Source organism: Armigeres subalbatus, unplaced genomic scaffold, assembly GCF_024139115.2.
Source record: "Armigeres subalbatus isolate Guangzhou_Male unplaced genomic scaffold, GZ_Asu_2 Contig937, whole genome shotgun sequence".
In the NCBI taxonomy this organism is placed as follows: domain Eukaryota; kingdom Metazoa; phylum Arthropoda; class Insecta; order Diptera; family Culicidae; genus Armigeres; species Armigeres subalbatus.
In genome coordinates this window covers 1084897-1109719 of record NW_026943741.1, presented here as the reverse complement: position 1 = coordinate 1109719, position 24823 = coordinate 1084897, and the positions used below count along the sequence as shown (strand labels likewise).

At 39.6% G+C, this 24823-nt stretch overlaps 1 protein-coding gene across 2 annotated transcripts in view; it reads left to right on the top strand.

Annotated features, from left to right (window-relative positions):
- The window catches only part of LOC134204833 (uncharacterized), a 51771-nt gene that overhangs the window by 12882 nt on the left and 14066 nt on the right, over positions 1–24823 (top strand). For both annotated transcript variants that reach the window (XM_062679628.1, XM_062679629.1), the window contains one exon: positions 22856–22999. In XM_062679628.1, the coding sequence (XP_062535612.1) occupies positions 22856–22999 (144 nt within the window). The remainder of the gene's footprint in view (positions 1–22855; positions 23000–24823) is intronic.

The window sequence follows — 24823 nt, the reverse complement described above, 5'->3', positions numbered from 1 at the left end:
AGTCCAAGCTCCTTCAAACATGTCCGTCAGGTATTTTCCGGTAGTCGTTCCCTTCATTTGGAATGAAAGCTGCCAATTCCTCCGTGATTCAAAATAGATCATAAGTTTGAATACAGCTACCTGGGCCTTGTTTTTGACATCAGTATTTTCATCGATTGCGAGCAAGTAGAATTTGAAGCAGGTGACTTATTCACGTAGCGCAGTTTTCAAATCTTTTGAAAAACTTGGTCAAAGCATTTACTTTTCACTAATACTACTGACTTTTTCCATAGGGCACACTATGTCCACATTAGCCGATATGCATTCCTTAACAATTTCCCCGCCCTGGAAAGGTTTCATCCGTATTGCTCACTTACTAATTCCACCCATAATTTGAATCAATAATGGCGTTTCAATTAAATGAACGCCTTGTCTTTGAAGATCTTTCAATTTTTGTTTTCGTTCTAATTCAGGTAAGGGAGCATCCATAAACTACGTAACACTCAGAGGGAGGAGGGGGGTTGCTGGAAGTGTGACAATCCATACAAAAATTTTCAATGATTCATACAAAAAATGTAACATAGGAGGGAGGGGGGTTGAAAATGGTCAATTTTTGCGTTACGTAATTGATGGATCTTCCCTAATATCATTTTTCGTAGAATGCTTGATCTCGTAATGCTGTTTCGGATAATATGTCGTAACCTACGGCAATTAATTACAAATAATATAATAAAATATAAAAGGAACTTATCGAGCCTGACAGAAAAGCTTGCGGGCCGGTTTTGAAGAAATGTTTCAAACATGCCGCGGGTCAATAAAAATTGAGCCGAGGGCTGCACCTAGAGGTGTGCGACGACGACGATTTTGCATCGGCGCGCCGCTGTCAAAATTTTGTCACGCCGCTGATTTGTTATTTTCCACGCCGATTCAAATTTGTAGAAGTCCGCAGAATTTTCAGAGCAAATTCCGAAGATCCAGTGTAGTTTTCGTAAAATTTCCTGATTGATATCCTTACAACATAACGTTGAAACTCCAAAGATTTTTTTTCGAAAATTCTAAAGAATTTCCTGTTGAAATTTCGAAAAGCTCTCCGTAAAAACGAAGAAAAACTTCGAGTGGAAATACCGAAGGATTTTCCGGAAGACTTCCCGTTGAAACCCGAAAAAGTTCTCGTTGAAATATAATTTTTGAACGCCGAAAACCACGAGGCCGAAGGTTGTTTGACCGAGTACGCCATTTGACTGAACAAATCATTTGGTCGAAAAGGACATCCGGCCGGGAGAACAGTTCCTCTGGTTGACAAAGTCGTTTGGCCGGAAATGCCATCGTTGGTAGACTGATCATTTGGCCGAAACGGATATTCGGACGAAAGTGTCATTCGGTCATTTTATCGAAAAAGTCGTTTGGTTGAAATGGTTATTCGGCAGAAAGGACATATTCGTGCCAGATGGCTCTTTCTGCCAAACTACCATTTCTATCAAACATCTTTTTCGACCAAATGATCTATTCGATCAAACGCCATTTTCGATTATTCGGTCACTTCGGCAAAACGGCATTTACAGACAAAGGACCTGTTAGTGCTAATAACTTTTTCGACCAAATTACCAATTCAGCTCCATGTCCCTTTCGGCTGTATGTCGCTTTCGGCCAAATAAAATGTTCGGCCAAACCATTTTCGACCTAACAACCGTTTCGGACAAACGTTCAATTTGGCCAAGTGGAATTAAAAAAATGGTTTTCCTCAGAATGACTTTCGGTAAAACGACGGGCAGACCCGTTTGGCCGTAGACCACAAGGCCGAAATTTTTGGCCGAATATGTAGTTTGGTCGGAAATGTCATTTAGACGAAATGAACATACGGCCGTAAATTTCATTCGGCCAAATTGATCATATGGCCGAAAAAGTAACTTGTCTAAATAAGTCATTTAACCGAAAATCCCGTTTGCCGAAATGGTCGTTTGGGTAATTTTTTTATCTTTACTTCCGTGAATTTTGAAATGACTTCAGTCCACCACCGTTGGCTTAAAATTTCATTTGGGCATACGGCCGAAAATGTCGTTCGGCCGAACTGATCCTATGTTCGAAAAAGTCGTTTGACAGAAAGGAAATTTGATCGAAAATGTTGTGCCAGATGGCTCTTTCCGCCAAACTACCATTTCTATCAAACATCTTCTTCGACCAAATGATCTATTCGATCAAACGATATTTCCGATCATACGGCCACTTCGGCAAAACGGCATTTTCAGACAAAGGACCTGTTAGTGCTAATAACTTTTTTGACCAAATTCCCGTTACTTTTGTCATTTGGCCAAACGGATCGACATTTTTGATCATACACAATCAGTTTTTATTTCTGGAAAATCCACACAGCCGTGTGCCCAACAATCAAACAGATATCTTAGCATATAATAAGTGGCTTTCGGTTTGACAGATATCTCAACAAAAAAAATGTTTGCTGGGGATCGGCTGTGTGGATCTCGGTAAAAGTTTAACAAATTGCTAAGATCTATCGTGGCACCTTCCGCAAAATGGAATTTTCAACCAAATGACCTATTCGCCGAAACGACCTGTTGGGCAGAAGGCTTCTTCGCTTTCGGTCAAATGAAATTAACGGTTTTCGAATCAATAATCGTTTCGCTAAAATATTAATTTCGGCCAAATGGAATTCGGCTAGATGATTTTCAGCGTAACTTATTTTTCGGCCAAATAGCTGTCCGTCGAGTGATTCTCGGTCAAACGACCCTTCCTCTTTTTGCATTATTTCCCGTGAAATTCTTAAGGGCAATATAAAAGTATTTCCGGTGAAATCTTAAGAAACTCCCTTAATTTTCCAAAACAAATATGAAAGAATCCCGTGGGACTTCCAAAGAATGTCTCATGGAAAATCCAAACAATTTTCCTTTAAAATCCAAAAAAAATATTAAACCCACTTTTTGAACAGTTTTCTGTGGAAATTCGTAAAAAATTCAGGGAGTTTCTCATGAAAAGTTCTAAGAGTTTCCCGCGGATATTTCGAAGAATTTTCTGTGAAAATATTCAACAGAATTTTCGAAGAGTTTTACCAGGCTATTTTGAATAATTTTCTGTAGAAATTTGGAACAATTTCCCGTGACAATTCTGAATAATGTTTCATGATTATTCCGTAGAATTTTCTGCTATATTTTTTGAATTCCAAAAACTACATTCTACAGGAGGAAACTTTAAACTAGTTCCCGTGGAAAATTAGAAAATAGATTCCATATGAATATTTTGAAGAAAAAACTTTATCTGGGGACGTATATATTAGGGTTCTTTCACAAATTACGTAATGCTAATTTTGCCGATTTTGAACCCCCATGCTCCCCTCGTAACAACTTTTGTATGGAAGCTTTTTTTTGTATGAACCGTAACGCTTGGCCTGACTCCACCCTCCCCTTATACGTTACGCAATTTGTGAACAGCCCCTTAGATTGTTCCGACGATATTCAAAAGATTCTCCCGTAGATATCTTGAAAATGTCTCGGAAAAATTAAATAAAAATCGAATGCAATAAAAAAAACGCCACGCCGATCCATTTAGACGCACACCTCTCTGAGGAAATTCCGAAGAATGTCTTATGGACAATACAAAGAATTCTCTGTAGAAATCCAAAGAAATTCTTTCGAAATTCCGATATTTTTCGTTGAAATACCGAACAGATTTCTGTTTAAAAAAATCACGTAGAAGTTCTGAACAATTTTGGTTAAAACACAGACAAACAGACATAACAGATTGAACATTTACTTATCAAATTCATCGTTATTCAAACACTAACGACATTTATTGTTTTTACTTAGTTAGGCAAATCGGTGATAGTGAGCAAATGTAAAACTAGAGCAAATCTGATGCGCGCGCCACTTGTGACCGATTGGCCAATTAATGATTTTTTAAATTAGAACGATCATGAGTAACATGATTAACATTGGGAATTCCGAAGCATTTTCCATAGAAAATTAAAAAAAAAAACGTGCGAATTCCATTGAATTTGCTATGAAAATCTCAAACAGTTTGCTGTTAAAATCGATTTTTAGTCGATGTCCACTTTTTGAACAATCTCCAGCGAAAATCTGAAGTATTTTCTGTGTAAATTTCGAAGAATACTCAATAGAAATTTTCCGTGGATTTTCCGAATATTTTCCTGCAGAAACTTTTCTTGGAAATTCCAAAGTGCTTACTTGGGCACTTCAAAGAATTCTCAAATCTTCAAGGATATTCGAAAATAGTTTTCAAATAAATAGGATAAAGTGCCCAATAGTGGACCCTCGATCCATTTTTGCATTATTACAGCACAATTTTACTGTGAAATCCCATCGGGAGCACCTACCTCACATTCCTATGATTTGATTACATGCATTAGAAATGCTATGGAAAGTAAAATTAGCTAATTTTTTACAATTCTATGAAAAATAATCACGAAAGTGTCCATTTTAGGAATATTTTTGGGGGTCCATAATAGGGAAAAAGAACGTCCCGAAACGGAACATAAAAATTAAATGAAGTGTCGACTATTGGGAAGCAATTTTCTATTATGGATGCCCAAAGGGTTTACTATAGGGCGAATTCAATCAGACTTTAAAATATTAATTTTAACGAATCATGAAAAAATGCAGAAAAAATCTTTAAGAAATGAACATAAAAAATCCGGCTAAAATGGCTTCCGGCGTGACGCCGAAAACGGCGCCGCCGCCGACCAAAATTCTGACAAACGCCACCACCGCTGGTTTCCGGACCGGCACACACCTCTAATTCTTAGTGCAATCAATTGATGAAGATTGTCATGTTTTTTTGAACTTAGTAACTACTATCTACTAAGCTATTTGTATATTTTGATTATAATCAAGGATTTTCGTAAGTGGCTCTACTACGTTGACACTAAAAGCTACAACCGTACAGTCGAGCACGCACGCTGTTGTATTTTGCATAATATTGTCGAAAAATCTCGCTTGTTGTACACAGCTAGAGTGAGTTGGCTTTAGGAACTCCAATTTAAAAATAGATCAGAATGGCCGGCTGACATTTACGATAGAATTTTAAGCAGCCTTACACTGTTGTCTTTTACTCGTTTGTTAAGATTTGTGTTACTGCAATAGGCAGAGCTTTTCTCGCAGTTTTCTATGTAACCGATTGTCGACAACAAAATCCTATTACAAATACAAAATTAATACTTGAGTCAATATAACTTTACTCGTGACACAAAACGATCCTCCATATACAATCATATTTGTAAACACCCCACACCAATTCTCATGAAATTACGCGACTTTGACCCATTTGCGGAACTTCCGCACACCAATGTCGCAGACTAAACATGAATTTCCCCTCCTCATCGTTCGAAAAAGCACGTGCTTTCCGTTTATGAAGCACAGCTACAATGCAAGAACCGAAAGAGAACGAAAAAAAAGTCTGGAATCACGCAAAACTGCTGACCTCCTTACCACACTCACCTGAGGAACCAAGAAGAGTCTAACCTTTGGTTGCTGACTTGCCGAGTTATTTTTATGCTAATTTTTAATGTATACGCCTTTTTATTTTATTTTCAAAAGGCCGTTAATTAAACCTGCTGTGGATTATAGCGGAAGGAGTGTGCCCGTGCAGCACCATTCATGAAAAATCGTTGCAATCGTCGTCGTCCACGCCTGGAAAACCTACTCAACCGCGTGCAAGTTCAGCCTTCTTCGTCCGAGTGGGCTCGATTCGTTTATGTTGATAAGACACTCGCAAGGCACCTCGCCGGGCAAGTGCATTCGCTAGTCAATGGTCACATCGATCCTCGGCCCACTCAGTTGCACTTGTAGCTTAGTAGCAACAGGAAGTGCACTAATGGGAAAGTCGGAAAACTGCCGATGGGGAATACAAATTGGCATTCGATTCTCGTGACCGGTCGGATGGTAATTTTCAAAGTAAGCAAGGTATAAGGTCACCGGCACGAATGAGATTTGCTTATAATAAATGCAATAGTCTATAAAATTGAAATGGTTTCAATGCGGTCAATTCTGGAGGTTTCAACTTTGAATCTTCTAACGAAGGAAAGCAAACACGCACAACGTTCTGGTTATGATTTATTATACGTGTATTCGAGAATGTTTACACTAAGTTGTGCCACTTATAACTTCATGAATTAGCCCAAAATCTTAATGAACTTGCTCCACGTGCCACAAGTTGTCACATCATTATAATTGATTATGCGTATACAGACCGCGAAATAATTGCGATCCGAACCTAGTCATTAGCCCTCTGTCTGCTCGCTCGAGGCAATGAAACCCCATCCGCTTGAAGAATACATATTTAAGGTGAAACTGCCCAGAATCCAAATAAATTCCAAACAATCCCAAAACCTCCCGTAGCACCTATGAGAGGTCGTAGAGTTCTCTGCATCTTTCTCAAGTAGGTGTCCAACCAACCATCCTTCCCGTTCTTCAGCATTCGCAAAGACGTGGCCAGGACAGATCTCGACTATTGGATAGTGCATTGCTCCCATCTAATACATAGTGATTAGTCCCAAATGATTATCTGTGGTAACGGATGAAAGTGATGCTACTCTTATACGATAGTATAGGCTTGTACCACCTACGAATTTGTGCGAATTGCTCAATGCTAATTTTCTATAAATAATGTTTCTAATATGAGTGGGCCAAAATATGCCCTTAGTATTTGTAATGAAGTCACGAGAGATTTGAAAACGTCTCAACGTTTGAAAACGTCTCAATCGGTAACCATTATTAAATTATTCTATAATTCTGGTTTTATCTTTTTGAAATACTCATCAAAATATTGAACATAATCAGTGATTATTATTAATCACTTTATCATCGAATCTGATTCATCGTTTTCTATACGAAAGCTGAGAATCAGGAATACAATGTTTGCTATTACACGCATTAGAAAATCAAAACACGCCAAGGGTTAACCGAATAAATCCAACTGATTGAACCCACCCTTTTGAAATGAATGAGCGTGACGAACGATTAATAATTATTCAACCACAAATCGGTACGGGCGAAGGTGGTGGACATTTGAATTTAGTTCCTGTGCAGACCAAATGAAACACTGGCGAAGGTAGAGTAGAGAGAGACGGTAAGATTGGTCGGATGTACAGTTAAAAGCATAATAGAGGCCAATATCGGTGCGACAAATATGGTAAACGCTTATAAATAATGGGCGGCGCCAAGGGACTTGTATCTTCCTGCTATTTATGATCGTCGAAGTTGTTTTTCCAACATTTGGGTTGCATATTGAACCATTTGTTTGCTCTACGAACAGTTTGACAATGCATTCTCCGGTATGGTGATCAGAAACCCTGTTTACGAGATCAGCCCAAACTCGGCCAGTAAATCAACAAGGAAGGGCAGAAGATCAAATTAGAAAAGGATAAGGTCTTCTGGAAAGCAAATCAGAACTTTCGACGAAGCCATTTGAAATTTTAAAACAAACCTGTAGCCAAAATCGCGTTGCTCGAAACATTTCTGTCGCAATTTCGAGCAAGTGTTTGTACCCGAGGTCAAGTAAAATTGTATCTCGAATGATTTTAACTGCCGTAGGACTCCGAAGCATGTGTGTACAATACATACATTACCTCAACGTCATGAATCTTAGTTGTTCATATACAGTTCCTCAAGAAGCAGAAGACGCTGATAAAACGAAATACTACAGTTTTTGGGAGGGTTATAGACAAAAGGTCAAAGGGACGAAATGTCGGAAGGCAAAAAGTTGGAAGGCAAAAGGTCCAAATGTCAAAACGTCGTTGTTAAAAAGTTGAAAGGGAAAAAACGTCGAATGAGACACTCCTTCTATTTTCTTCCTTCCATTCTGTCTACTTTTATCATCCATATATTTTTTTTCTTTCTTCCTTTTCTTCTACTTCCCTTCTTTCTGTTTTCTCGTTTCCTTTTTTCTTACTTCTTTCTCCTTTATTCTTCCTTTTTCCTATTTCCTTTTTCTTTCTTCCTTTCTCTTTCTTCCTTTTTCTTTCTTTCCTCTTCCTGTTTTTTTCATCCTTCTTTTTCCTTCATCTTTAATTATTCTTCCTTCTTCCTTAATTTTTCTTCATTTTTTCTTCTCTCTTTCTTCTTCCTTTTTCCTACTTTCTCCTCCATTTTCTCTTTTACCTTCTTTATTTTTCTTGGATGTTCGCTTTAGTCTTGACCTGGGCCCAGGTCAGATTCCTGTCGACTGCCTTTTTTTTGAGGCTACGTCGCCATGAGCCCCTGGGTCTGCCTCTGCTCCCGAGCAAAGCTTGAGAGCAAATCGTTAACTAATTTTGGTCGTTTTAACGGTTAAAAGATCAAAATCTACAGCAGAAAAATCTTACTGTGACATCAAATCGAAAACTATTCCTGCTATCGATGAGAGCAAATCGAAAACTTATTTTGATATTGGTTCCGATAACAGAATAAGAACACAGTTTGATGTCAGATCATACAATTTAGAAATCAACACCAAAATGAGATCAAAATATGTAATCAGTCATGATGATTCATATTTGGAAACAAATTATGATTTCAATTTGATGTCAACATCAAAATATGTTTTCTATATGCTCTCATTATGTTTTCAGACTTTGCTCGGGCTGTCTTCCAATTACGATCTCGAAGTTTTGTTGATACCATCGTCGGGGTGACAATTTGTCAAATGGGGCACTGTTCCAACTCCATATAGAATACTTGTAGAGTAAATATAATGTATCTAAGGGCAATTTATAAGAGACCCTTTTGAACGATTTTGTTATCCGACCTCCAGACTGTCGGTGAGGGCGCTGACCCTTTTTTTCTAAATCAAAACCAATTATGCTATTGTTAGCATGGGTTCATGTAATTGCTGGAATTCCAATTAGTTTTTATTTTATCTAGAAAATCTATTTTAATTAATCTGCTCTACAAGCTGTAGGCTGTAGTAAAATATCGTGCATGAATGGGTACAACCATGTCAGTCAAATACATCATTGTTATCCAAAATATTGGTTCATTTTGATCTTCAATTTCGTAACGGAAATTGCGCCCTGTGATCAAACCGTCTGGCACAACTGATATGACAGAAAATTAATTAAGTTCCGGTCTGCGTTTTTTGGTTAATTAAAACAAAATTAATTGATTGCAGCACAGCGTGCAGATAAAAATTAATTTCTCAAAAAGCAAAGGCAGAAGATTGCTCCGATAAAGCAGTTACAAATATTTAATATAAATTATGTCCTACTGGTCCTCAAAAGAATACATCGGTTTTGCTTTTCTCTTACAACAAAGTTGGAATGGAATGATTATAGTCGAAGTTGATATTTGTCGACGAAATTGATTTAGGAATGGGACCTGCCTCCTGCGTCTTCTCCAAGTTACTCCAGGGTTTAACCTAATAACAAGCGTTATTACACTAAGGTTTTCATCAACGAAAATCTATCTAGAGGTCGATTTTCAGAGAGGCAAAACCACTCCAAGCGTCGCATGGATTCAAGTATTTGTGGTGTAGCAAAGGTAACAACTACTGTAAACGTGATGATTCATCTGAAGTCTTAGTCAAAATTGTTGCATCTTCCATCACAAAAAATCAACCTGTTGTCAGTGCTTCAGTAAACCTATTCGATCTTTTCAAGTCAGCTGCACTGCTAAGAACCAAAGAACCAAAGGAACCAAAGACAAAGCTGTGTTTTTGTCGGAGAAAATAATGACAAAGTTCCGAAAATTTTTGTCAGCAACAAAAAAGAAGACAATCTTGTTGCTAACTTTTCATCCCGTTATTTTGCATTATTTCTCGGTAACTTATTCAAAAGGACGTATGTGATTTTGTAAACAAAGATTCAAACGTCGATATGGCCAATCTGATTAATGTGACCATACGTCCCGCGTTTCGCGGGACAGTTACGCATTTTCACTATTTGTCCCGCGATGAAAAGCGTCCCGCGAAACGTCCCGCATTCAACTTATTTCTAGATAATGTCCCGCGAAATACAGAAAAATAGAATACATTATTATCTAATACTTAGTATTTTAAACGAAATTATTAGATTTTGAAAAAAATATAATTTTGACTAAGACTAACGTTTTGTAAGGCAATCATATGGATCATAGAAATCAAGATTAAAATGTTCTCCAACGACTCAGACTAAATTATTTCTATAGTTTGTTTTACCCAAGTCTTATACCCTGGGAATCTTGTAAGCAGATTTTGCTTCCATGTATTTCCTGCTGCGTAATTGCTTGGATTTCGACACGGAACGTCAAAAATTCCACTCCATTTAAATGCCATGCGAACCAAAATCTTGCGGAAAATCTGGGAAAAGTGTTGGGAAAACTCAAATTCTTAAATCTTCTCCAAAATTAAAATCAAGCGTGAGTTAAACACCATCCGACTCATGGCACAGAGAATCGTTCATGATTCGACTCGCGGTTTGCATCATTGCTTGATTTCTGCGTGTTGTTCTCCGTCGAATTAATTAAAACAATGGAAAATCAATCTAAAGGTAACTTAAAATACGCTTTTATTGGGATTTGGTGCTTTTGACGCGAAATCTATTTTGGCAAAGCCGAAAACCTCATTAATAAAGACAATAAAAAAAAATATTTTGGCGAATAAGCGGAACGATGCGATTCTGCATGCAAAACTCAAGCACGATGCTCTTCCTGCATTTTATGAGCAGATATGTATTTAGTATCACCTGTTTGGAAATAAATTGAACCGTGGACCATTTTCCTGACGGTGGAAGCTTCAGCCAGAATAGACTTTTAGAAAAATATGATCTAATTAATTCATAATCACAGTATCTACTTTTGATAGGTATTTTAGAAAGAGTTATTTAGGTTATTCGGAAAACAATTTTCGAGGTTCCATACCTATCATTGCTTCTATCGCTACATACAAACATATTTTCTAACAAAATTCTATACACAAGACGATCAACAGCTGAAAGTCATTCAACTGCAATGCTTTTTAACTGCAATTCGATGGTTGCAACAGTTTTGCAGATATTGGACAAGGAACCGCTGAACTTCAAAATTATACGATACTCCATGGCAGCTACATTGAGCTGCACATTCAACGTTTGAAGAAAGCTTTGACTTCTAAAATGAGTTGCCGTTAATCGAAAAGCTAGCAAATTAAGCATTGGTAACAAATTAAAAATTGAAAGATTTGATTGAAGGGTTATTACTAAAACATATTAAACTATGAACTTTTTTTGTCCCGCGCTCACACAAAATGTATCTGGTCACATTAAATCTGATGGCACTCTCACGCAAACCAACAACACCCACAGTAGCCGAAGGCTTTCCCTACCTGTCTGTGGAAAAGATATTTTAGTTACTAGATAAAGATTGTCGCTGTCGTCGCTGTCCGGAACATCTTTTGCCGGCGAGGATAGGGAGCTAAATGTCAAAGAAGGAAAATCCATACGATTTGACAGCTTGGTACCCAACATGTTCCGGACAGCAGAACAAAGGGAGCCGAAGCAACAATCTTTATCTAGTAACTAAAATATCTTTTGTCTGTGGTGATGGTTTGCGTGGGAGTGCCATCAGACTGGTCATATCGACGTTTGAATCTTTGTTTACAAAATCACATACGTCCTTTTGAATAAGTACCCGAGATTTCTAGAGCAAATTTCGGTTTTATGCTATCACAGTTTCTGCTTTTATGGAAATATTCGAGAATCGAACAATGATTACAAAATTAGCATCGTATTTTCGGAAATATCAGATCATGCAAGGCAAATGATTCTTGTCATATTGTGTTCGGGTTCTGATAAAGGTTTGTCGCTAGATGCGTTTGTCAGTAACAAACTCTGGTATGGGGTTGATTTATTGATATTTTTCGGTGAACAATAACTACGCCATTTGTTTTCCTGCGTGATGTTTCGATCTACTACCTTGTGTCGACCATCTTCAGACGACTTATTTATTGAAAACAAAAAAATTACATAAATTTAATTACAATTATTTAGAACGACACTTTACATTTAACACAACACACTTTTTTTTCCACTACAACTGACATTTCAATCACCGCAGCAATTTCCACCTCGTTATCTGCTAGGCGATTACGTACCACTTGCAAGTGGAGTTGAAGTTGTGGTGTTTGTCGTCTATTTGTCTCTCTTCGTCGTCTTTCGTCATTCGTCAGATTTCGTAGCTTAACCACTAATGCATTGTAGTCCGAGTTGAACATTCCACACTCTCGCTGGAGGTTGACTGTGTTGTGTTCTCCCGCCAGTTTGATATGGAATGTCTCCGCCGTCATCCTGCTTTCCTGGTCGTCGATGCGTTCAATTATTTTAGTTTTGTCAAAATTAAAGTTGTGTCCATCAATCAGCGTATGTTGTGTTAATCCCGTACGGTTGTCTTTTCGTTTTACGTCATTCCTATGTTCTCTTATTCGTATGTCGAGTTTCCTTCCTGTTTGTCCGATGTAAACTTTTCCATCTCCTGTTCCACATGGCACGGAATACACCACGTTTTTCTGCTGTCCTGGTGGTATGGGATTTTTCAGTTTGGAAAAAATCTCGGTACTTATTCAAAAGGACGTATGTGATTTTGTAAACAAAGATTCAAACGTCGATTTGTCCAATCTGATGGCACTCCCGCAAACCAACACCACCAACAGGTAGCCGAAGGCTTCCCTACCTGTCTGTGGTGATGATTTACGTGGGAGTGCTCTCCTGTTCCAACCTTTCCATAACGATGTTGGCTATCACTGGTGATAATGGCGACCCCATCGGTACGCCGAAAGTTCGGGTGTAGCATGTTCCTTGGTAGTTGAAGAACGTGGAATCTAAGACAAGTTTGACAGTTTGTATGAAACTTTCTTTCTCGATCAGTGTGTTTTCGGCTACTTCATTCCACCTTGCTTCAATACACTCGATTGCTTCTGTGTAGCGCGTGACGTAGACGTAGACCAAATACTCGTAGTTTTCAATGAATTCCATGAAAGACTACAGTTTACAGTGGAAAAGGAAGAGAATCAAAAAATAAAATTTCTCGACATGATGCTCTCAAGAGGAAATGGGATACTGGAAAAAACTTGGCTACCGAAACAAGAAAACGGACGATATCTGGACTACAACTCAGAGAGCCCGTTCTCGCATAAACGGAACACAGCCATTGCTCTAGTAGATCGAGCAATCAAACTAACCGATGCTGTCAACCGACCAGAAGCCATCAACACCGTAAAAGGCATTCTGAAATGTAACAATTATCCAACATGGTTCATTCAGAATGTCTTAAAGCAACGAGTGCATAAGCACTACAACGGGTTGCAGGATATAAGAGAGGAAGAACAGACCAAATATGTTCCCTCACCGTATGTCCCATGCCTAAGCGAGAAACTACAAAAATCCTTAGGCAAAGTGGATTAACGCTGGCTGTTAAACCAAAAAATAAGGTGAAAATAACATTTTTCCAAACTGAAAGATCCCATACCACCAGGACAGCAGAAAAACGTGGTGTATTCCGTGCCTTGTGGAACAGGAGATGGAAAAGTTTACATCAGACAAACAGGAAGGAAACTCGACATACGAATAAGAGAACATAGGAATGACTAGGGATCCTATAATGAGAGATATGCGAAAGCGGCCATTGTAAGCCAATCGAGCATTGAGAACTGTCAAAACGTGAGCCAAATGAACGTTGTTATTGCTGCAGATTGAGACGAGGTTGAGAGGTATTGAGATAGATTTTAAGAAAACTTTCATCAAATAAACAATTTGTTTTACTTTCGCGAGTAGAAGTAATCTAGTTTATGTATCGTGTTTTGCCTATTTATATTGCACTTTTATTTTAGTGATAATGCTTATTTAAACACTGTAAGTGGACAGACAAACATATTCAAAATTGTTATCAAATGAAAAGTCATATACAAGCTTCAACATTTTGGGCAGCGGGAAGTGCTAGAAGCGTTTGCTAACAAAAGTAACAGCGTTGCTAAATCGTCTGGAAAAGTATTTGCATATCTCTCATTATAGGATCCCTAGGAATGACGTAAAACGAAAAGACAACCGTACGGGATTAACACAACATACGCTGATTGATGGACACAACTTTAATTTTGACAAAACTAAAATAATTGAACGCATCGACGACCAGGAAAGCAGGATGACGGCGGAGACATTCCATATCAAACTGGCGGGAGAACACAACACAGTCAACCTCCAGCGAGAGTGTGGAATGTTCAACTCGGACTACAATGCATTAGTGGTTAAGCTACGAAATTTGACGAATGACGAAAGACGACGAAGAGAGACAAATAGACGACAAACACCACAACTGCAACCCCACTTGCCAGTGGTACGTGATCGCCCAGCAGACAACGAGGTGGAAATTGCTGCGGTGATCGAAATGTGAGTTGTGGTGGGAAAAAAAAGTGTGTTGTGTTAAATGTAAAGTGCCGTTCTAAATAATTGTAATTTAATTAATGTTTAATTTTTTTTAATAAATAAGGCGTCTGAAGATGGTCGAGACAAAGTAGTAGACCGAAACGTCACGCAGGAAAACAAATGGCGTAGTTATTGTTCACCGAAAAATATCAATAAATCAACCCCATATTGAGTAACGGTGATTAAACCAATCAATTATAGTAACAAACTCTGTTGATGACAAAGAGTATATTGTTAGGCGTTGCTCGAATATTGATTCCCTGAAAAAGATTATGGTTTTTTTACCAAGACAACTTATGAAACATTAGAAGTCATGATGCAAAAACACTTCCCGTGTTCTATCATCAACAGTATATATATATATCTGGGTGCTGCGGATAGAGCCGCTTTTCTGCGCTCAAGCGAGCAGAGGGATATTTTGAAATAACTCCCATAAACAAAATTATTTTGCAGTTACTTGGCTGTCAAACATTTCCCGCTCTTCGAATTTCTCTTTCCACGCTGCATGAGGGCGCACAAATGCGCTAGACTCTACATGACTTTACGATTGTTTACATATATTCATGCTCCAATCAGCTGCTGAATCTCGTGAACTTTCGTAACGAGTGCTTTTTAGTTGCATTCCCACTAATTTTCCACTCGAAATATAATGTGAGAATATTTTTGTTACATAGAATACAAAACTCAAACAAAGTTTATTTTTATTTTTTCCCAAAATAAACAATACTTCTCAATATTAGATCCGAAACGAACATAGCCACAATCTTCAATGTTTGGCTCCGGCACAATAGAAAATTTTGGCTTCAGTTTGACAACCAAATCGATTCTATCCGCACCACCCAGATATATATATATAGTATTCATGACTCTCGACAACACAGGCACTAATTTTTCTCAATTTTTCTTGGATACGCATACGAAACAAGCGACAAAAGAGAACCAACGACAAAGCTTTGTTTTTGTCGGAGATAATAATGACAAAGATCCGATTTTTTTTGTTAGCAACAAGACAATTTTGTTGCTTACTTTTCATCTCTTCAGCAAATTTCGGTTTTAAGCTATCATAGTTTCTGCTTTTATGGAAATATTCGAGAATCTAACTCAGATTACAAAATTAGAATTAGAATTATTCTCGGAAATATCAGAGCATGCAAGGCAAATGATTCTTGTCATATTGTGTGTGAGTTCTGACAAAGGCTTGTTGCGAGGTGCCAGGGCAGCAGGGACTATGTCCAAGGGCTTGACGATCCCTCCCCAGGCCATCTGCGAGTTGTGGCGCCTGCCTAGGATGTGGTGGGGTTTGACAGTGGGCCCTGTTAAACCTCTATAAAAAGCTGCATGTATCCGCAAGTAGGCTCCGCCAAAGCGACCGTGTGCCGCTCAAAGCGCACAAGCCCAAGTCCTGGTGTTAGGTGGGCCGCTAAACAGCCCTGACACGATGGCCCTCCGGCGAGACAGGAGGTTTGCGCAGGCCCAATAAGCCGCCTGGAAAACCAATAATTACGAACAATATAAGAGATAATGCGACTCGATATAATCGGCAAAGACATAGGCGACGAATAAAGGATCACGATTGGAAGCTTGGAACATGGAACTGCAAGTCGCTAGGTTTCGCAGGTTGCGACAGGATGATCTACGATGAATTACATCCCCGCAACTTCGACGTCGTGGCGCTGCAGGAAATCTGCTGGACAGGACAGAAAGTGTGGAAAAGCGGGCATCGAGCGGCTACCTTCTACCAAAGCTGTGGCACCACCAACGAGCTGGAAACCGGCTTCATAGTGCTGGGTAAGATGCGCCAACGCGTGATTGGGTGGCAGCCAATCAACGCAAGGATGTGCAAGCTGAGGATTAAAGGTCGTTTCTTCAACTATAGCATCATCAACGTGCACTGCCCACACGAAGGGAGACCCGACGATGAGAAAGAAGCGTTGTACGCACAGATGGAGCAGACATACGATGGATGCCCACTGCGAGACGTCAAAATCGTTATCGGTGACATGAACGCGCAGGTAGGAAGGGAGGAAATGTATAGACCGGTCATCGGACTGGATAGTCTGCACACCGTATCGAATGACAACGGCCAACGATGCATAAACTTCGCAGCCTCCCGCGGAATGGTAGTCCGAAGCACCTTCTTTCCCCGCAAAAATATCCACAAGGCCACATGGAGATCACCTAACCAAGAAACGGAAAACCAAATCGACCACGTTCTAATCGACGGTAAATTCTTCTCCGACATCACGAACGTCAGCACTTACCGCAGTGCGAATATTGAATCCAACCACTACCTCGTTGCAGTATGCCTGCGCTCAAAACTCTGGGCTACAAGACGGTAGACTAGCCCAAGAATACGCGCAGCAGCTGGAAGTATCACTCCCAACGGAAGAGTAGCTAGGCGCAGCGTCTCTTGAATATGGCTGGAGAGATATTCGATCCGCCATTGGTTGTACTGCAACCGCTGCACTTGGTACGGTGCCCCCGGATCAGAGAAACGACTGGTATGAGAAGAATGCAGCATGGGCGAGATTGCTGCAACACCCCACGAGAGCGAACAATATAAACAGGCGCTGAACAGACAAAACTCGATTTTCCGGAGGAAAAAGCGTCAGGAGGAAGATCGAGACTGTGAAGGAACGGAGCAACTGTACCGCTCCAATAACACACGAAAGTTCTATGAGAAATTAAACCGTTCACGTAAGGGCCACGTGCCACAGCCTGATATGTGTAAGGACATAAACGGGAACCTTCTTACGAACGAGCGTGAGGTGATCCAAAGGTGGCGGCAGCACTACGAAGAGTACCTGAATGGCGATATGGCAGACAACGGTGGCGGTATGGTGATGGACCTAGGGGAACGCGCGCAGGACATAATTCTACCGGCTCCGGATCTCCATGAAATCCAGGAGGAGATTGGCCGGCTGAAGAACTACAAAGCCCCTGGGATTGACCAACTACCAGGAGAGCTATTTAAATACGGTGGTGAGGCACTGGCTAGAGCGCTGCACTGGGTCATTACCAAGATTTGGGAGGAGGAAGTTTTGCCGCAGGAGTGGATGGAAGGTGTCGTGTGTCCCATCTACAAAAAGGGCGATAAGCTGGATTGTAGCAACTACCGCGCAATCACATTGCTGAACGCCGCCTGCAAGGTACTCTCCCAAATTTTATGCCGTCGACTAGCACCAATTGCAAGGGAGTTCGTGGGGCAGTACCAGGCGGGTTTTATGGGCGAACGCTCCACCACGGACCAGTTGTTTGCCATTCGCCAAGTACTGCAGAAGTGCCGCGAATACAACGTGCCCACACATCATCTATTCATCGACTTCAAAGCCGCATATGATACAATCGATCGGGACCAGCTATGGCAGCTAATGCACGAACACGGTTTTCCGGATAAACTGACACGGTTGATCAAAGCGACGATGGATCGGGTGATGTGCGTAGTTCGAGTTCTCGATTCCCTTCGAAACCCGCAGAGGGTTACGGCAAGGTGATGGTCTTTCGTGTCTGCTATTCAACATCGCTTTGGAAGGGGTAATACGAAGAGCAAGGATTAACACGAGTGGTACAATTTTCAATAAGTCCGTCCAGCTATTTGGCTTCGCCGACGACATAGATATTATGGCACGTAACTTTGAGAAGATGGAGGAAGCCTACATCAGACTGAAGAGGGAAGCCAAGCGAATCGGACTAGTCATCAACACGTCGAAGACGAAGTACATGATAGGAAGAGGCTCAAGAGAAGATAATGTGAGCCACCCACCGCGAGTTGGCATCGGTGGTGACGAAATCGAGGTGGTAGAAGAATTTGTGTACTTGGGCTCACTGGTGACTGCCGAAAATGATACCAGCAGAGAAATTCAGAGACGCATAGTGGCTGGAAATCGTACATACTTTGGACTCCGCAAGACGCTCCGATCGAATAGAGTTCGCCGCCGTACCAAACTGACAATCTACAAAACGCTCATTAGACCGGTAGTCCTCTACGGACACGAGACCTGGACGATGCTCGTGGAGGACCAACGCGCACTCGGAGTTTTCGAAAGGAAAGTGCTGCGTACCATCTATGGTGGGGTGCAGATGGCGGACGGTACGTGGAGGAGGCGAATGAACCACGAGTTGCATCAGCTGTTGGGAGAACCATCCATTGTTCACACCGCGAAAATCGGACGACTGTGGTAGCCAGAATGTAGGACAGTAACCCGGCGAAAATGGTTCTCGACAACGATCCGACGGGCACAAGAAGGCGAGGTGCGCAGCGGGCAAAGTGGATCGATGGAAGATGACTTGCAGACCCTCCGTAGACTGCGTGGTTGGCGACGTGTAGCCATGGACCGAGCCGAATGGAGAAGGCTCTTAAATACCGCACAGGCCACTTCGGCCTTAGTCTGAATAAATAAATAATAATCACTTATCACAAACAATGATGACTGGATGAGGAGAAGATACAATTTTTATCGTTGTTTTGATGTAACTAATCTTTAGCGAAATGCATGGGCAAACGGTGGACCAAATGTCCGCTCAGGATCAATTGTATTTTACACCGATGGTTCAAAGCTGAACAATCAAGTTGGAGCAGGCGTGACTGGCCCAGGGATAAATATTTCGATTCCCATGGCCAAATGGCCAACTGTTTTCCAAGCTGAAGTTCAGGCTATTCTTGAATGCTCTAAGTTATGCTAACGCAGAAATTATAGGCATTCAAATATTTGCATAATGTCTGACAGTCAAGCAGCATTGAATGCTTTGAAATCAGCAACATGCAGATCTAAACTAGTTTGGGAATGTGTTCAGTCACTCTAAACCATGGGTAACTAAGTGAACCTGTATTGGGTTCCTGGTCATTGTGGCATTGAAGGCAATGAACAAGCTGTTAGGTGGGAAAGGGGGGGGGGGTTTGGGCAACAACAAAAATCGGACACTTTTGAGGATTTTCAAAACATTATTTAACAAATCCGATGAGTTTTATTGATTTTTTCCATTCTAATATTTATTTTTATTGTCCCCCCTTGACCTTTTGGAGACAAGTAGGACATAATTCAAAATAAATATTTGTAACGGCCTTATAATAAGGGGAGTTATTTATTTCAGAAAAATATTGTAACAAAATGTGTTATAAATTTTGCTGGTTAGTTGTTAAAATAACAAACTTATATCAAAATACCTCTAGCCGTAACATAATTAAAACAGAGGTTGATACCTTCATATCAACATTATAACAAACGTTGATATAATTTTTCTGTACAAAAATCTAGAACAAATGTATTGCTATAACCCTCGATATTCTTTCTATAGCGTTACGTAATTTGTGAACGGTCCAGTAGAGCTTCAAAGCTCTGACTATCTAAAAGATGCTCCTAGTCGAACTATATCTCGAGTACGACGCCACGCCACCCCACGTCCTAACGCCAAATGCTCGGATGAGCAGCTGAAATTCCCTGATTCCAAATGCTAAGACTGTGCATCCTCGAGTCACCACGACTGTCGACTGGGGACACATAGTGAATCATCATCATCCAATAAATTGTATTTTCAAAGTGTTTTTCAATAGTCTACACCAGTGTTGTAAAATGTCATTTGCATTCGTTTGTATAATTTTCCCAGAACTTTTTCCAGAAGGTATCTATCAATTCATGATGTATGACGAACTTATAGCTCTTAAATGTGCCTACAACTTTGTCTAACAAGACATTGATGTAAATATGTAATCTGAGGCGTGGGAGGCAAAATGTCATTCAAATGACATTATGTCAAATGACACGTGACATTTTGGACAGTTTTCACTCTCCAGCCTCAGATGATATATTTGGAGCAATGTACCCTTGGACAAAAGTACAGCCCTACTGAAGCGTTATGAGTACATCTAAAATTATGGAATAAGTTTGGCTTCTAAAGAAAGTTATGAACAAATTAGTCAAATGACATGCAGATGACATTTTACAAGCCTGGTCTACACTTAAAATAAATTATCGGGTTTGGTAGTTCGTTTACTGACTTTTCAACAGCTGAACGATCGTAAATCTCGCTCGCCCCACTAAATGTCAGAATACCCGAGCAAAGTCTGAAAACATAAAGAGAGCATATAGAAAACATATTTTGTTATAGATATCAAATTGAAATCATAATTTGTTTTCAAATATGAATCATCATGACTGATTACATATTTTGATCTCATTTTGCTGTTGATTTCTAAATTGTATGATCTGACATCAAACTGTGTACTTATTTTGTTATCGGAACCAATATCAAAATTAGTTTTCGATTTGCTCTCATCGATAGCAGGAAGAGTTTTCGATTTGATGTCACAGTAAGATTTTTCTGCTGTGGATTTTGATATTTTAACCGTTAAAACGACCAAAAGGATATCATCCTGAGTTATCAAAATTAGACGATTTCACAACAACAAAATTAGTTATCGATTTGCTCTCAAGCTTTGCTCGGGTAATTGATCAGTGAATATTTTTCCTCCTTACCGAAACGGTCGGTACCAGTGAATATTTTCCATTCTTCGATTATGAAAGATACACATTTTTAAGAAAAAAAAACCTTTCTGAAGGGATACTGACGACATTATTAATTTATTTAGTCAACATTTGAATAAAATGTTAAAAGTATACGAGAAAACATGGGGAGGGGATCATGTGTCCCTGGGGATCATTTGTGTCCAGTTTCCTCTACAAATGATTATTGGCTTCAAAAGAAAATAAGGTGACACATTTTACCCAACTTGGTACATATTTCCGCTATGTTGTCCTATGTGCCTCTCTTACTAACTGTTAATAATAAGTTGATATCAGTTGTACGTATCACCAAGAATCATGACTCCGTAAAGTGCTGTACACGCCTTAGCCATCAAATAAACGAATTAAAAAAAACACAGTGTCCTATAATTGCTTGAACCCTTATCTACATGAGACTCTCCATGGGACATTTTCTCGTTCAGGTAGTGTAGTGGCTATTGCATGATTTACGCCGCAATGTAAATTATGATTAAACTCAATTAGTTCACAATTAATTTGGCCGTTGGCCTGGGAAAATTAATTGCCTCTGTACACACCACATAGTCAAAGAATATGGAAACCGTTCGTTTCGGCGAAAAATCCGAGTAGTGTGGCGGCTATCTGATTGCATTTGATCAACTTGGTAATGGAAGGTTTACTCTCAGTTTACTCATTCGTGGATTCAAAGGTAAGAATTTGCTGCACTGACTGCCACAATGCAGCCCGCCAGTATAGGCCAAAGAGTTTTCGATAATTAGTAGGTAAATGCAGCGCGAAGAAGGTCGGCCACTGGAACAAGGCTCACATCATGCTCCGAAGCGGTATTATGGTGGTCTTGTTTTCTTATCTCTAGTTGTGGTTTAATAACGTTAATTTTTCATTACATGCTACTATGTCCAAACAACAATGGAAAACTGAAAGGACTCATGTTAGAATTCCGTAGGAACAGGATTGCCGTGGCATGTGACCATTATAGTGCCAATAAAGTGAAGTCCTATACGTCCTTTTTGAACTTAATTGGTCAACGAATTTCAAAAAGTATGACTACGTCCAATTTCTTAAATAATTTTTTTCCAATTTCGTTTATTTGGTAGGCTCAGGCGTGTATAACACTTTACGGAGCCATGGTTCTTTTTGATATGTACAATCAATATCATTTTCTTCTTTAAGAAATGTTTGAGGTACATCATAGCTTGAAGCCTGTCGCGTCATCTTTAAAAACGTAGTAAGGATTTTGTTTTGAGGCGGCGAGGAATGGTTTCTAAGGAATTAAGTTTGATTTTCTTCATCAAAAGGCAGTTTTTCTAGTCCGAGCGCATACTGATTTTTGTTTTAAAACAATAGACATTAGGAGTCTAGTTTTCTGGGGGTTATTATTCCGTATTGAGTTGTGCACCCTTGGAAACGCGAGTAGACCTAAAATTGGATTCCGGAAGGCTCTTTAAAATCAAGTTTATTGTCTATTCGTTTATTCGCCCAATATGTCTTGGTTAAAGTTATGATTTTTCTCAGACGTCCCTGAATATATAAATAATCAGGAAATGAAAGTACAGTCATTTCGTCTACCCAACATCTAATATGACTCATTTGTTTTATGCTTTATGCATGATAACAAAGTTGCTGGCTCATCTCTCGATAACAAAGTTTAAGAGGTTTCTTGCTTCATAATGTATAATCACGGCATTTCAGCAAATTTTATAAATTAATTTTTGGCAACACTATAATGAACTACCTTGCACGCAAATTGTGTCCTAAAGGCTTCAAGTGGTCAAGGGAGTAGAAAAAATGAAATAATTAGGAAATAGTTAAAATTTAATACAAAATGCATGAACATTTATAAACATACTTTGTATCTTTCAGCATTGAAAAAAAAAAAATTTTTGCCTTTCTCATATTGTCACATAAATATGGTTCACTATATCTAATGTATTTCAACCTGTATCTCAAAACTACAAACTTCCTACTAAAAAACATTAAAATCCTTTTCTATTTTTAATTATTGTTTCAGTGATAGCCAAAGAATGTGTCAACCATGCGGACTGTGCCACGATAGTTGCTACTAGCTGCGTGCAAGCCGCGGACGGAAAAATGCGCTGTCTTTGTGGAGACTTCGAGGCACCCGAGAATGGATACTGCAAGGCCAAATACAAAGGTAAGTACCAAAAATTGAGCCATCCGCTCCAGTCAACGGCTATCATATACCATTCATACGTTCAACCATGCTGGGGGTTGCGGAATAACTGGGACGAGTCCAAGGTCCACTTAGAAGAACACACAGGAAATTCGCCAAATTGCTACCGAGATTGAACAATTGCTTGAACCGGAGCTTTCAATTTGCATTCTTCATGGCGAAACGCTCGGTTGAACGACTGGCATGGCTCAGACTTCCGGGGGGAAAAAGTTTCCGAACAACGTTGTTCATCGGAAACCTAGTTAGAAATATAAACACAAAGAAAAACTTTGAGGTACCTTTGCCCTTGCCCAGCTCAACTCTCCCTCTCGCGAAGGCACTAACAACATACCACAGCGTCAACGTGTTCATCACATTCAACCAACAGTATTATGAGGATCGGTACACGGAAAGTGTTGGCATACATTGCCGGCTATTAGTCATGTAAGTTGTATCGTCTGCCAAAAATGTAGTGTACCAACGGAGAAAAACGCTTGTATGTGGCAAATTGGTCTGGAGCACATAACATGCACGGAAGATTGCTGATAAGTAGTGCGATCCATGGATGGAGCCCGGACCTGCCTCTCGATGGGAATAGTGAGCGGGGTGGCGACTAAGATTTATGGAGTTCAACATTGTAGGTAGTACTCACGGTATGAATATGTGGTTATGTATTAACACTTATCGTCCTAAGAGGGAGGAAGAGGGGGTTTCACCTACACAATATATCGATGGCTAGGAAGCATTCGAACACCAACTTTGACAAAACAGTACCGCTCCTATTCTGTTGTATCTAAACTTAGTCCTCGATTATGTTGGGTGTATGTTTTTACGATAAGGAAATGTTCTAATGATATACGTTTATATCATTTACTTTTCAGAGCTACAATTAGAGCAATTTGAGCTATTCAATTCATGCAGCAGCCCGATGAAAAACGCGAGACACCGAAATCCGTAAACCTAATTTTTGTAACCTTCCTACAGTGTTTGATTCAATATGACCTGAATCGCACTTTCAAATTGCAATAACTTTCTATCGCAACTATTTGGAAATCTGACTTTTCCTATTTCCTACTTTGTTCCTGAATGTTGACCTACGGAGATCCTCAAGGGATCTAAAACTCAATTTTACTGTGTTCGGGTCAAATTAAGCCGGTTTTGACTTAGTTACTTACATATTATCCTAATTTATATGGTCATATCGACAGCTATAATATATTTTCCAAAACTGACCTCAGATTACCGCGCAAAAACAATCGTATTGCTGTTTTTGCCCAAAATGTGCCAAAACTATTTTAGAGTTGATGGAAAACGTGGTGCAGTCAACAATTCTAGGTTGTTCACACCATTTTGGAGTTCAAACCCTCGGTGGTTTAGGATAATTTGGCCGAGTGCCGTTTGGCCGAAAGGGTCATTTGGCGAATTCCGTTTGGCAGAATAATTGAAATACGTTTCTTTATTAAGTGTGTGAAGTGAGAAGTGAGTAGTGAGTGGTGAGAAGTAAAAAGTATTTATTTATTTTATTTATTTCAGGAAATGACCTGTTTGTAGTGGGAAGTAAGACAGTGAGTGTTGACAAATGAGAAATGAGTAGTGTGAAGTTATTGGTAAGAAGTGAGATGTGATAGGTGAGAAGGGATAGGTGAGAGAGCAAGTAGCAAGCAATACGAAGAAAGGTCATCTCTGAATGAAAAATAAATAAATAAAGGAAGAAAGAAGAAAGAAGAAGGAAGAAGGAATAAGGTAGGATGAAGAAGCAAGAAGGAAAAATAAATAATAACGAAGGAAGAAGAAAGAAGGAAGTAG